The 16,129-nt window shown below is 36.8% G+C and overlaps 1 protein-coding gene across 10 annotated transcripts in view; it reads right to left on the bottom strand.

Moving 5' to 3' along the window:
* The window catches only part of EDA (ectodysplasin A), a 481,432-nt gene that overhangs the window by 190,744 nt on the left and 274,559 nt on the right, over positions 1 to 16,129 (bottom strand). For 3 of the 10 annotated variants that reach the window (XM_055564602.1, XM_055564606.1, XM_055564609.1), the window contains one exon: positions 14,755 to 15,830. The exons of the other annotated variants lie outside the window; for them this stretch is intronic. Coding sequence is in view for 1 of the 3 variants with exons in the window: in XM_055564606.1 (XP_055420581.1) it covers positions 15,753 to 15,830 (78 nt within the window). In the remaining 2 variants the exon portion in view is untranslated. Of the gene's footprint in view, positions 1 to 14,754; positions 15,831 to 16,129 lie in introns of those variants that run through there. 10 annotated transcript variants of the gene reach the window in all.

Here is a 16,129-nt window from a genome sequence, read left to right on the forward strand (position 1 = left end):
GTCACTAAGAGTCGGACATGACCAAGCGACTTCACTTTCACCTTTCACTTTCATGCATTGGATAAGGAAATGGCAACCCACTCCAGTGTTCTTGCCTGGAGAATCCCAGGGATGGGGGAGCCTGCTGGGCTGCCATCTATGGGGTTGCACAGAGTCGGACACAACTGAAGTGATATAGCAGCAGCAGCGGCGGCAGCATCATCTCTTTAAATTTTCCTTCTCAACTGGGCCAAAATTAAACCAAAGATCTGTTCTTGGTGCCTAAGAACCATGAAAGGCTAGGTTAAAAATTCACTATAAATTACATTTCTTTCTCATTTTATTTTGCTGCCCCCTTCATGTTATGAATGTTATTTCATTAATACTCTGCTTGTCTTTTATAATCCCATTCCATATATCTGATACTTTACAGTTTACAAAGTATTTATATGAGGTAAGCAGGACAAAGTCTCATCATCCCCATTTTACAAATAAGGCAACTGACTAACCCAGCTAATGCAGAACAAATTCAGGATGGAAAGAAATGACCCAGTAACTCCAAATCTAGTGTTCTTTCCACTCTACTGCACTGACTGAGAAATACTTTATATAATAAAATAAAACATATAGTGAATATCTCTCAAGAGGGAAATGGTCAAATAGAAAAGAATAAAGGCAACGTGTTAAAATTCAAGTGTCTGTGAAAGAGTAAAATTAGCAAATTTGGAATGCTGGAGGATTGCCATGATGATTTGGATGAGATTTTACCTTAATTTCTTAGAAGAAATTATATTCCTTTGTTTATTTTTATCTTTTGCTAATTAATTTTTAAAAGTAAAATTTATTTAATTTTTTTTTATTTTATAATGCTAAAATGTACGTATTTTACTAATCCATAAGTTCATTGAAGGCACTTTTTTCATATGGATCTTTGTATTCCTCAGTTTACAATCTCTACCTTTGAACAACATAGATATCTAGTAAACAAGCTGTTCAAGGAAATGAATTCAGTCTATACAGAGATATTTAAAAGATTTTTTTCTGTCTTACCAGTCAGAATAACAAGACTGAAAGAACCTGTAGAAAACCTATTCTTTTCATTGCCTTTAGGTGGGACTATACGCAGCAGCAGTCTAGACTAAAACAATCATCTAGGTCTCCTGTTACTTAAGAGCTCTAGTGGGTAGGAGATGCCACTGCATTTTTTGTCACAAATCCATTGCCTTTACAAGTCTCATTTCCAAAAGTTTGATTTCTATAATTCTATAATTTACTATAATTTAGATTCCTTACTGCTTATTCAGCTTTCAGTGGAGACAATAAAATAGAATTATTCTACCTGGAAAAAAAAATCAGTTTCTTCAGTGTTTCTCCACTAATACTGTATCATACCTCTCCTAAACCTCTCCCAGTTCTCCATATCCCTCATATATAAAATAGATAGCTAGTGGAAAGTTGCTCTCTAACACAGGGAGCTCAACTCAGTGCTCTGTAACAACCTATAGGAATGGGATGGGGTGGGGGGAAGGAGGGAGGTTCAAGAAGGAGGGACATATGTATGCCTATGGCTGATTCACATTACTGTATGGCAGAAACCAACACAACATTATAAAACAATTATCCACCAATTAAAATTTAAAAAATAAATGAAATAAAATGGAAAATATTAAAAAAAATCTTACGCACAAATCTTGGCACTCTAATAAGAATTTTTGAAATTCCTATTGGTGTTTCTTAGCACTATCACAAGGCTAATCCATTGACATTTCTTTTACTCAACTAGTTCCCTAAGATACATTATTTGTTTTTATTAGGAAAATAATATATACATGTTAAAATTCAGGAAAAAATATCCTCATAGAAAATTCCTTTTCTTGTGAATATACATACACATTTCACTATAGCATATACACTACTGTATTCTTCCTTTCTCAATTACCTTAGCAAAAATATCTACATTTTGGCATAATATTCCTACTATTAATAATAACAGAAAAAAAATCTATATTGAATTTAATAACACAACTCATGTTATTGTTTTTTCCTGGTTTTGGACATTTTAGTTTATTTTCTACATGATTTTTGACACTGTTTCACTCACTTTGTTCAATCATTAATTTATTTAACAAATGTTTATTGGGCTCCAACCATAGGCCAGGCACTGTTCTATGTTCTGGACACACTGAGGAAGCAAGATAAGTAGGACTCCTGATTTCATTCTAGTAGGGAAAGACAGAAAATAAGGAAATTAGTTAAGCATGATAATTTCTATGAGGGAAATAAGCAGAAATAAACAGGTTTGGAGACCTCTTTGAGGAGGTATTTTATGAGCTAAGACCTATAAGAGGAGTGATCTCTCTTTCCAATCATCAATAAGCTTGGTGAAGAATATCTTCCTTGCCGGAAGGAAGGAGCTCTTGTGCAAAGCCTGAATTGCAAGCTTGGTGAGCTTAAGTAAAAGAAAGAAAAGGCCGTTGTGACTGGTGCACAGTTGAATTCAGAGGAGCATAGCACCAAAGGAGAATCTAGAGGCAGATGGGAACCTAGAGTTTGATGCTAGGAAGGCTGAGAATTATTTTAACTGCAGAGAGAAGGTACTAAAGAGTTTCAGGCAAGGAGTTGATAAGTAAACACAACAAGATTAAATGTTATCACATCTCTCTTGTCTTTTAAAATTCTACTTATTAACATATTGCAGCACAGTTTGGGAAACATTGGTACAGACGGTTGGTCCAATCTAACACTAAAATACTAGTTTTAGACTCATAACCAATAAGATCACATGTTGCTTCCCAACTCTAGCTGATAGTGCCTTTCTTCAAGTAATTCATCAACTGACTGATTAACTCTTCTGATGCCAGAGTTGGCTTCCTCTTCCAACCTTCAACCTCCGTGACATACAGTTCTCTTTGTCAGTAGAAAATGTGGCTCAGACAGTAGAGAAATTATTTGCAATACAGGAGACCCGGGTTTGATTCCTCTGTCGGGAAGATCCCCAGAGCAACCCACTCCAATGTTCATGCCTGGAGAATTCCATGGACAGAGGAGCCTGGCAGGCTACAGTCCATGGGGTCGCAAAGAGTTGGATATAACTGAGGGGTTAACACTTTCACTTTCACGATCATGAAGAGCATATGGGCAAATGAGTACTGAACAGAATATCTTCAAAAGGAAATAACATGCCATTCTTCTGACTGAGCAAAGGAATAAATGAATATTTTGATGTGACAAGTTAAATTCAAGTAATACCTTAGTACTTTTAGACAGAGGTAGGCAAAGGGTACATTATCTTTGTTTCAATTAGTTAGGTAATGCCAAATGATAAAATGAACATATAGGATTTCAAGAGCTTCCTGGATGAATGAATGGAAGATGCAGGGTTATTTAGGGTAGTAAGTTCCAAGCCCAAGTTACAGCTTTTGGAAACATTCAATAGTGGATGTAGATTTGAAAAATGAAGGGGATAAATAAATCCATAAATTTCCCTAAGAGGGGAGGATAGATGATGCATAGAAGCACAAGGAAATGAGCATGTTGGAAGTGGCCTAGTGAGTAGCTCTGAAGCCATTTGGACCTAATCTCCATAAACAAAAACTAACTTTTGGCCTTTTTGTACCCATACTATGGAAAATAGCTGGATAAAGTTAACAATTCAACAAAATTGATATAGTCTGATTTAAAATATAGGCTAGGATGTATTTCATTTAAAATGTTGTTGTACAACACAGGGAATATAGGCAACATTTTGTATTAATAATAACTGTAATTGACATTTATAGATGTGGTCACTTACCTAGAATCTGATATCCTGGAGTCTGAAGTCAAGTGGGCCTTAGGAAGCATTTCTACAAACAAGGCTAGAGGAAGTGATGGAATTCCAGCTGAGCTATTACAAATCCTAAAAGATGATGATGTTAAAGTGCTGCACTCAATATATCAGCAAGTTTGGAAAATTCAGCAGAGGCCACAAGACTGGAAAAAGTCAGTTTTCATTTCAATCCCAAAGAAGGGCATACCAGACTACCTTACCTGTCTCCTGAGAAACCTGTATGAAGGTCAAGAAGTAACAGACCCTCACAAGGAACAACTGACTGGTTCAAAATTGGGAAAGGAGTACGAGAAGGCTGTATATCGCCACCTTGTTGATTTAACTTATATATGCCAGGCTGGATGAATCACAAGCTGGAATCAAGATTTCCAGGAAAACTATCAACAACCTCAGATATGTAGATGATACCATTCTAATCACAGAAAGTGAAGAGGAACTAAAGAGCCTCTTGATGAAGGTGAAAGAGGAAAGTCAAAAAAGCTGGCTTAAAAATCAACATTCTAAAAAATAAGATTATGGCATCTGGTCCCATCACATCATGGCAAATAGATGGGGAAAAAGTGGAAGCAGTGACAGATTTTATTTTCTTGGGTTCCAAAATCACTACAGACGGTGACTGCAGCCATGAAATGAAAAGACACTTTCTCCTTGGAAGTAAAGCTATGACAAGCCTAGACAGTGTATTAAAAAGCAGAAACATCAATTTGCAAATAAAGGTTCACATAGTCAAAGCTATGGTTTTTCCAGTAGTCATCTATGGATGTGAGAGTTGGACTATAAAGAAAGTTGAGTGCTAAAGAATTGATGCTTTTGAACTGTGGTGTTGGAGAAGACTCTTGAAGGTCCCTTGGACTGCAAGGAGATCAAATGAGTCAATCCTAAAGGAAATTAACCTTAAATATTCAAGGTTGATACTGATACTGAAGCTTAAGCTCCAAATCTTTGGCCACTTGATAGGAAGAGCTGACTCATTAGAAGACTGAGATACTGGAAAGATTGATGGCTGGAGAAGATTAGGGAGTCAGAGGATGAGATGGTTAGATATTATCACCAACTCAATGGACATCAATCTGAGCAAACTCTGGGAGATAGTGAAGGCCAGGGAAGTCTGGCATGCTGTGGTCCATGGTATTGTGAAGAGTCTGACATGACTTAGCGACTGAACAACAATCAAATAAATGAAGTATAACCTTTGAAAATTGTGAATCACTATATTGCATACCTGAAACTTTTATAATATTATACATCAACTATACTTGAATAAAAAATAAAGTATTGATTAGTTGGATTAATAAATTTACATTTTCTAAAGAGTCAGACATGACTGAGGAACTGAACAACAATTATCTGTCATAATATGTATAGGAGGGGTTGCTAAATATTTATAATATAGGATGTACTTTTTTCATTGTGGATACTCTGAAACAATTAGATGAAGAAAATGCCATTTTGAAAATAAACAAATCTGGATTGACAAACACTAAAACCAAATAAGAATTTTGAGAATCTGAAAGTTAGTCTGAAAAGAATAATCACTTAATGGCCAAACATGAATGACAGGCAGTTTTCAGGGAAAATAAAGGAGATATATGATGTGAAGATCATTTGGTATTTGATTGGAAAGGTAGCATGCTCTTCAGAGGGTAACTGACACCTAATGTAAGGAATGTTTGATCATGCAAAGTGTAAGAGAGCATCCTTTATTAGACTACATAAAACAGAGTTCCACTGAGAGGTTTACTGAAAAGGAAACCTTATCTTTTACCATAAAGTAGACCCTGAAATTCAACATGAGGAGATATGTGGCTATCAAAGGTGAGAGATATCCTCCTAACAGTGTTGAAATACTACAACAGGGAAAGCAAAAAATGATTTCAAACAGGGGCCCCAAAGGAATCCAACATTTGGTTAATCTGAATGTGTCACCATTGTTAACTTCTAAAATAGAAAGGTCAGCTTAAACATGAAAGAGTAAAATAATACTGGGATCTGTCCCTGAGTTTTTATGTCCCCTTGAAAGCTTAATTTGAAGAACAACATATGGAATTCACACAGAACTGGGTTCTACCAAAGCACATTTCAACAGGTTATGGTAAAAGGGACAATTAATTCCATAGACACTACCAATTCCCTTCGTTGATCCCTTTATTTTCAAAGATCTACATTTCCTGATATCTCCATGACTACTTATAAATCACAAAGGCAGGCACTTTGAATAGCAGGCATTGACTTTCAGTCGAGCTACTTGTCACATAGACAACTCTCTATAGCATGTCAGAGTGAGTAAAAACAGGGAATTATTCATATGTGCCTTGCAAAATAGAAAAAGAAACATGGTCTTAAAAAAAAAAAAAACCAGCTGCTACAATTATAAAAAAATTATTACAGCTCCACGTTAAAAATTGTCTCTATGAGCCCTCATTTGATCTGGTTTGCGAGTCTCTTAAGCAGTGCCAGGTGGTTCATCTCATCTTTAATACAATGAAAAGTCATCATCCCAGGGAACAATGGAAACAAAAGAATCTGAGACAAAAGCTAGAAGACAGGTTTTGTGGCAGTGACACAAGGTTGTGTTGCAGCACCATGGACTGACTAGAAAAAAGGAATGAATTACTGGAGTGGGCCATAAATCTGACTGTAGTCTTTGCTCCAACTGTGTACTTACCTTTAGACAGTTATCCAGACTTTATTTTTCCCGTTTGCTGATGAAGTATATCAGACACATTATCAAACTTGCTAAAGAAAAGATGGGCTATGGCAGGTTTCCAACTAGACCATTTAAGAGAATGGCTTATCTAGCCAGTAAATTTTGAAGGGTATCCTAAAATAGAACTTTCCACACTGAGGTCTGAGAAAAATTGGTGTCTCTTAAGATACTAATAGTTGACATATAATAAAGAATTCCTCATCAAAGAGCTTTGGAAACAACGGGTAAACTAAGGTAAACAACTAGTATTTTTAAAAAATTTTAATTAATATGTTAATGTGGTTTTCCTCAAAATTCTTTGGCTCTAAGATTATCTATTCCTCTCAAGCAAATTATTCATATCTTCTATTACACTGCAGTTCAGGATCCCAGTTTGAGTAAAGCTGCTCTACAAACATATACATTCAAAGCCTCAGAATCTTTCATCAGAGGCTGGCATTTGGGAAACACTCTATTTCACCAAATACCCAGTTAGCCATCTGATCATTTCTGCAACCTTATTTCATATCAAATACTATGCTACTATCAATTTTAAGCAAGATTTCCATGGGATACCCAAAATATGTACTATCAGTTGTTCTACTTTTAATATTTTTAGTGGTTAAAAGTCACTTATGATGTTTCATAAGTATTACTGTTCCCTAAATTATTTTCTTCCTTTCTTTTTGATCCTCAAGGGCAATCTTATATGGCATCTCTGCAAATAATTTTTATGAAAAATAAATATTTGGAGGTTTATGCATAATTTTTTTTCACCTTCTAGGATTTCCATACTTGGAGCTCAGAGCCACAATTATAACATATAGAACATGTGGCTAACTTGCGTAAGAAATCATTACCTCATCAGGAGCCAGTATTCTGGAATTTAGAAGAAAACCACGAATTTTACTGAATACTACTTTGTGTCTTTCAAATGATCAAGAATTCAAGGCTCAGATTAGCAGGTGTGCACATGAACAGATTTTTTCCTTTGGGAGGAAACAAGAAGCCATTCTGTCTTTGAATAATTCAGTTAAAATTCCATTAAATTCAAGAAGCTTCAAGTAAATTCTATCTTACTGGTAGAAACCATTTTGTCAATGGCAATTCATGCCACATCTCTCAAGAAAAATGTTTTTAGGATAAATAGAAAAAAATATATTAATGGTGTTGGTTTAGTCACTAAGTCATGTTGGACTCTTTTGTGACCCCATGGACTGAAACCCACCAGGCCCCTCTGTCCGATTTCCTGGGCAAGAATATTGCAGTGGGTTGCCATTTCATTCTCCAGAAAAAGCATATTGGGAAGAAGCAAAATGAAAAGACAGAAATAAAGAATACAGAGGTAAAAGGAGAATAAAGTCTAGGACTAATGGAAATATTTGCACGCTACTGTCAGTAAAAAAACTGATCAAAAAGACTGGTCATACTGTCAAATATAGAAAATAAAGTAATGGCAAATTATAACACAGGGTCATTACAAACTAAAATATTTTGATAAAAGATGCGCTTTTAAAGAATCTGTGAAAAGAGAAATGTAGCTTGATGTTAGGAGCATTCACATATAACATATTTAAACATATTTAAAGATATATTGAAATTATCTTCAAAAGTCATTAAAATTAAGAGGATAAGAAAACAAAGGAAACAGGGCCAGTAAGCACTGAAGTAAGGGACAGTAAGGTAAGAAGGTGGGTAGCTTCACTAGACCCTGGGGAAGAAAATGCCATAAAAATGATTTCCATAGGGGTTTAAGAAGCACGTGCTATTATGTCTCAGGTGTTTCTATTTCCAATTTCATCAGTTAAGTAATTAAGTCAAAGCAAATTACTGGATGAAGGCCAAGGAAGCAAGCTCTCACGTTTATCTTTGCAAACAACCATCTGTTATGGTCATCATTTATTCTTAAATACAGCACACAAAATTTTAATTGCAAAACATTCATTCCCATAAATGTTCCAGTTCTTGCATTTATATTTTAGAAAATTTAACATTATTGAAAGCAGTGTAAGAAAATGAAAAAAAAAAAAAAAAAAAAAAAAAGAAAACGGATCACTTTCTGACACACAATAAAAATGGAAAAATGATCAACTTTAGACAGCAAAGTACCTGATTTTGGGTGGTGAAGAAGGGCAAAATATCTCTGAGCAAGGACCTTTGAGTCCCAGAATGGCATTGCTGTTGCTGCTGCTGCTAAGTCGCTTCAGTCGTGCCCGACTCTGTGCAACCCCATAGTAGTCAGCCCACTAGGCTTCCCCGTCCCTGGCTGTCATTGAATAAATGGTATAACGATACAAGAAGTAAATATTTCATTGAGGGGCTTATGAAAAATATAACAGGTAAGAAGACTACCATTCATACCTTTTCCATCTTTAACTTAATTACAGAAGGATGTTAGAACTATTTAGTCTAATGTCCTGCACGATATACTGCACACAGATAGTCATTGCTCTATTGCTTAAACACCTTTACTGTTTAAGAGATCTCACTCAGTTGTGAGGCATCTCAGGTAGTAGGAAGTTTTTTTTTTTTTTAATCCGAGCAGAAATTGGCTTTGCGTCAGTCTCTCTCATTGACTCCAATTCTGCCGATTCAAATATTCAAAGGCAAGTAGTGTATTTCCCCTCAGTAGTCAGCTCTACGACAGAGATCTTTCAATCACTATTTAGAGATTCAAGATGATTTAGATATTATGATTACTCTGGATACACTTTAGTTTTCTTTAAATAGGTATAGTTGATTTTATAAAATTATGGATGTGCAACACAATGATGCAATATTTTTACAGATCATATTCCATTTACCCTGGAGGAGGGCATGGCAACCCACTCCAGTATTCTTGCCTGGAAAATCCCATAGACAGAGGAGCCTGGCAGGCTACAGACCATAGGTCGCAAAGAGTCAGACACGACTGAAGTGATTGAGCACAGCACAGCACAAAATTTGCTCTTCAGTGGCTCAGTCATGCTGACTCTTTGCGACCCCATGGACTGCAGCATGCCAGGATTCCCTGTCCTTCACCATCTCCTAGAGGTTCCTCAAACTCATGTCCATTGAGTCAGTGATGCCATCCAACCATCACGTCCTCTGTCATTCCCTTCTTCTCCTGCCTTCAATCTTTCCCAACATTAGGGTCTTTTCTAATGAATCAGGTCTACGCATCAGGTGGCCAAAGTATTGGAGCTTCAGTATCATTCCTTCCAGTGAATACTCAAGGTTGATTTTGTTTAGGATTGACTGATCTGATCTCCTTTCAGTCCAAGGGACTCTCAAGAGTCTTTTCCAATAGTACGGATTAAAAGCATCAATTCTTTGGCACTCAGCCTTCTTTATGTACCAACTCTCATATCCATACATGACTACTGGAAAAATAATGGTTTTATTTCCTTTTGTTGCTTACCTATTTTATACTTAGCAGTTTGTGTCTCTTTTTTAACATTTAAATTAATTTATTTATTTTAATTGGAGGATAATTACTTTACAATATTGTGATGGTTTTTGCCATACAACAACATGAATTGGCCATGGGTATACACGTGTCCACCCATCCTGAATGCCTTTACCACCTCCCTCCCCGCCCTATCCCTTTGTGTTGTCCCAGAGCACCAGCTTTGGGTGCCCTTCTTCATGATTTATTTCACTAAGCATAATTTCCAGGACCGTCCACATTGTTGCAAGTGGCAGAATTTCATTCTTATTACTGAGAAATATACCACATCTTTGTTATCTATTCACCTGCTGATGAACACTATTATAAATAATGCTGCTATTAACTTCTCAGGTGGCGCTAGGGATAAAGAATCTACCTGCTAATATGGAGATGTAAGCGACTTGGGTTCAATCCCTTAGTAGGGAAGACCCCTGGAGGAGGGCATGGCAACCCACTCCAGTATTTGTGCCTGGAGAATCCCATGAACAGAGGACCCTGGTGGGCTACAGTCCATGGGGTCGCAAAGAGATGGACACAACTGAAATGACTTAGCATGCACTCACATGTATCTTTGCAAATTAGTATTTTAATTTTCTTTGGATATATATCAGCCAAGGGACGACAGGGGATAAGATGGTTGGATGGTATCACTGACTCAACGGACATGAGTTTGAGCAAGCTCTGGGAGATTGTGAAGGACAGGGAAGCCAGGTGTACTGCAGTCCATGGGAACACAAAGAGTCAGAAAAGACTGAGCAACTGAACAACAACAAAATATCAGCCAGTAGAACTGAGGAATCATATGGTAGTTACCCTGTTAGTTTTACTGAGGAAACTTCACACAGTTATCCACAGTGGCTATATCAATTTACAATCCCACGAACAGTGTACTAGGGTTCCCTTTTCTCCACATCCTTGCCAACTTTTGTTATCTGTGTTCCTTTTGATAATAGCCATTTTGACTGGTGTAAAGTGGTATCTCATTGTGGTTTTGACTTGCATTTCTCTAATCATTAGTGATGTTGAGTATTTTTTCATGTGCCTGTTGGCCATCTGTATATCTTCCTTAGAACAATATCTAATCAGGTATTAGGCTCATTTTTTAATCAGGCTGTTTGATTTTTTGATACTGAGTTGTATGGACTGTATGTATATCTTGTATATTAATTCCTTATTGGTTATATCACTTGCAAATACTTTTCCCCATTCAGGAGGTTGCCTTTTCAAATTGTCTATGGTTTCTTTGCTGTGCAAAGAGTTTAATTAGTCTCCATTTGTTTACTTTTGCTTTTATTTCTTTTGCCTTATGAGACTGATCCAAAAAATATGGCTATGATTGATGTCAAAGGGGATTCTGCCTATGACTCTTCTAGGAGTTTTATGGTTTCACGTCTTACATTTAGGTCTCTCATCCATTTTTTAGTTTATTGTTGTACATGGTGTGAGGGAATGATCTAATGTCATTCATTCACATATAGTTGTCCAGTTTTCCCAGCACCTCTTATTGAAGAGACTGTCTCTTCTCCATTGTATATTCTTGCCTCCTTTGCACATTGCATATTTACTGACTGTAATTGTGTGGGTTTATTTCTGGGCTCATGATTCTGTTTAGCTGGCCTATGCATCTGCTTTTGAGCCAGTACCATGCTGTTTTGATACCAAAATCAGTCAAAGACACTACATAAAATGAAAATCACAGACCAATCACTCTGACAAATATAGATGGAAAATCCTCAGCAAAATGTTAGCGAATCAAATTCAACAATATATAAAGAGAATCAAACACCATGAACAAGTAAGACTTATGCCAGGAATACAAAGATCACCACACCACATTCCAGGAGTACAAGAATTACTCAATATTTACAAATCAATGCTATCACCAAAATAACAAAAGAAAGAATATGGTATTTCAATAGACATAGAAAAAAATATTCGACAAAATTCAACATCCTTTCATGACAAAAACTCTCATCAAAAATGGTATAGAAGGAATATATCCCCAAGTAATAAAGGAAATTTATTACAAACCCACACCTACCATCATTGTTGTTGTTTAGTTGCTAGTGAGTGACTGAGTGAAGTCGCTGAGTTGTGTCCGACTCTTTGCCACCCCATGGACTGTAGCCTACCAGGCTGCTCAGTCCATGGAATTTCCCAGGCAAATCTTTTATGATCCCATGGACTGTAGCTTGCCAGACAACTCTGTACATGGGATTTCCTAGGCAAGAATCCTGAAGTGGGTTGCCATTTCCTTCTCCAGAGGATCTTCTCAAGTTTAGTATCTCAACTGTGTCTTCCACATTGGCAGGCAGATTCTTCACCACAGAGTCACCAGGGAAACTCCACCTAACATCATACTCAACAATGAAAAGCCTTTCCACTAAAATCAGGAGCAAGACAAGGTCACCCACTTTTGCGACTTCTACTTAACATAGTATTGGAAGTCCTAGTCAGAGCAATCAGACAGGAAAAATAAATAAAAGGCATCTAAGTTGGAAAGAAAGAAGTAAAATTGTCACTATTTACAGATGACACGATACTAAATATAAAACCCTAATGGCACCATAAAAAAATTATTAGAACTATTAGAATCCTATCAGAATTTAGTAAAGCTGCAGGATACAAGATTAATATACAGACATCTGTTGCTTTTCTATACACTAATAATTAACTATCAGAAAGAAAAAGCAAGAAAACAATTTTGTTTAAAATTGCATTAAAAAGAATAATACAATTACCTAGGAATAAACTTAATCAAGGAAGTGTATGACCTATATGCTAAAAACTATAAACATTGAGGAAGGAATTTGAAAATGATACAAAGAAATGGAAAGATATTCCATGCTGCAAAATCAAAAGAATTAATATTGTTAAAATGCCCATACTACCCAAAGCAATCTACAGGTTTAATGCTCATGACATTTTTTGCAGACCTAGAACAAAGAAATTTACATGGAACCATAAATTACACCAAATTGCCAAAGTAATTTTGACACGCAATACCTTCTTGGTTGTTGTTGTTGTTCATTCATTAAGTCGTGTCTAACTCTTTGTGACCTCATGGACTGTATAGCACAACAGACTCATCTGTCCTCCTTGAATTTCTCTTTGAGTTTGCTCAAATTCATGACCATTGAGTTGGAGGTGCTATCTAACCATCTCATTCTCTGCTGCCCCCTTCTCCTTTTCCCTTCAATCTTTCCCAGCATCAGTGTCTTTTCCAATGCGGCAGCTGTTCACATCAGGTGGCCAAAGTATTGGAGCTTCAGGTTCAGTCCTTCCAACAACTATTCAGGCTTATTTCCTTTATGATTGACTGGTTTGATCTTCCTGCAGTGTAAGGGATTCTGAAGAGTCTTCTCCAGCACCACAATTCAAAAGCATCAATTCTTCAGCGCTCAGTCTTCTTTATGGTCCACCTCTCACATCCATACATGACTACTGAAAATACCATAGCTTTGACTATATGGACCTTTGTTGGCAAAGTGATGTCTTTATTTCTACTACGTTGTCTAGGTTCATCAAGGGCTTCCTTTGTGGCTCAGCTGATAAAGAATCAATCCGCTTGCAATGAGGGAGACCTCGGTTCGATTCCCGGGTTGGGAAGACCTGCTGGAGAAGGGAAAGGCTACACACTCCAGTATTCTGGCCTGGAGAATTCCATGCACTGTATAGTCCATGTGGTCACAAAGAGTCGGATGTGACTGAGCGACTTTCACTTTCATTTTCTAGACTTGTCATAACTTTCCTTAAAGAGAGCAGGGTCTTTCATGGCTGCAGTCACCGTCCACAGTAATTTTGGAACCCAAGAAAATAAAAGTCACTGCTTCCACTTTTTCTCCTTCAATTTGCCATGAAGTGATAGGACTGGCCTATGTTCAATTTCAAGCCCACCAGGCTCCCCTGTCCCTGGGATTCTCCAGGCAAGAACACTGGAGTGGGTTGCCATTTCCTTCTCCAACGCATGAAACTGAAAAGTGAAAGTGAAATCGCTCAGTCGTGTCCAACTCTTAGAGACCTCATGGTCTGCAGCCTACCAGGTTCCTCCGTCCATGGGATTTTCCAGGCAAGAGTACTTGAGTGGGGTCCCATTGCCTTCTCCAGATGTTACATGCCAGGGAGATGTAAAGGGTGAATTAAAAATATTCCTTCTCTCAAGAAGCTTGAACTCTTAAGTGCTCTAAAATAAGTATAGATACAATAAAATAAGTACCCAGAAGAAGCAATGTGTTGCAAATGGTCTTGGCACCACTGTCACGCTACCTAATTTTATTAACCACTTGCTGGAATATCAGACTTCCATCTCTATGCTTACTCCTATCTTTACACACACACACAGGTCAGAAGTGTGTCACTAAAATTTGAACTATTGCCAGTTCTGTACTAACTTTAAAGTTATGCTAATGAAGGATAATTACCAAATTAATAAATTCAGTTTCCTTTTAAGTTATTAGTGAGACTAACCATTTAAGCAGTATTTTACTCCTTCATTACAGAATGTAACATAAAGTATATTGGATAAATCTGGATCACAGCTTTGAAATCTGAGATACATAGTCAGTTGAGTTCAGTTCAGCTGCTCAGTTGTGTTCGACTCTTTGCAACCCCCTGGACTACAGAATGCCAGGCTTCCCTGTCTATCACCAACTCCCAGAGTTTACCCAAACTCATGTCCATTGAGTTGGTGAATATGTGGGTACACATGTACACACATCTCTGGATCAATCACTTACTGTGTTGTGATGTCTTTTACAATAAAAGCGATTTTTATGAGCAAAATGTAGCAACATGCTAATACTTCTTTTTTTCTTTTTTTTTTTACTTTCATTGACATGCACAAACAAAAAGAAACTTTATAATTTAGAGGGACAAGTTGTATACATTATCATGTCAAAGCGAGACAATGCAAGGGATATTTGTGGAATACTAATCACCACCAGCCTGCCTGGGACACTCCTTTAGTAAAGAGCTTCTATTCTCAAGTAACCAGATGTATTTATCCAGGCCTGAAAGCACAGATGGTGTACAGCTGTCAGACAGCTGTCTTTGTTGAAGTTCTTTAAAAGAAGTTTTCAGTATCTATTAAATGGAAAGTAATTTTCCTAGAGGTTGAGAGAAAAGGGAAATAGGAATATACCACTGAAAATTAACTTGAAAGTTGAGAGTAATAAAATAAAAGTAGTTTCTCAAAGAAGCTGTATATTTCTAATATTTATGTTGTTTCCTTCCCTTTCCTCCCTCAATAAATATTTATTGAATATGTTCGTGCTAAGCATTATACTAGGAGCTGGAGATTCAAAGACATATGAGGTAGTACCTGATCTCTAGGACTTCACAGTTTATTAGAGGAAATAGTTAATAAAGGTAAAAAAAGTGTAATACTATGTAATATATTCTATAGTAGCAAAAAATATTATATCTAGTGGTGGCGCAAAGGAAGGAGTGGGCATTTATGCTTTGGCTGTCAAAGATGGCCTCACAGAATGGAGATTCATGAGCTGAGTCTTAAAAACAATAGATGTTAGTTAAGTCTAGTGTTTATTCTAGGCAGCGGACTAGCATGTGCAAAGGTACTTAAAGCAACATGGCTCACTGAATAGATATATACTGGTGTCTTAGAGAATGAAAGGACCTGAGACTGATGAGGCTGGCAAGGATTATATCAAGGTGAAAGCACACAGCAGTGACCATGTGAAAGGTGGTAAAGGTTTGCAATGGCAGCCACTGCCAACAGGAGAGGGGAATAATTAAGGATATATACAAGGATTGTTAAATGATGTGCGAAGGGTTCAGTTGCAGTCTTTAGAAACCACAATTTTGTAGTATTAACAATCTCCACAGTTGTGCCATTTGCTCCAGGAACATTCAGCCATTATGGTAAGAGGAACACACAGTTCCATAATCTGGAGAATAAGACAATTAAAAACAAAAATTGAATCTTAATTAGAAATATATCAAACACTCTCCCAAAGTAATTCAAATTCCAAAAATAATTTTAAGAGTACTGAAAGCTCTCAGTACTTAAGCACAAAATGAATATATTAGACTAAAGGAGGCAGGGTGTCTATTTGTGCTTTTGTTTTGCTTTATATAGCCAAAAGTACTTGAATATGATTGTTCTCAATTTATTCCTTTCCTAGTGAGGAAGACAGTAAAGATACATTCCATATAATTATTATTCCCAGCATCATATGCATCCTTT

This window comes from Bubalus kerabau, chromosome X (assembly GCF_029407905.1).
Source record: "Bubalus kerabau isolate K-KA32 ecotype Philippines breed swamp buffalo chromosome X, PCC_UOA_SB_1v2, whole genome shotgun sequence".
Taxonomy (NCBI): Eukaryota; Metazoa; Chordata; class Mammalia; order Artiodactyla; family Bovidae; genus Bubalus; species Bubalus kerabau.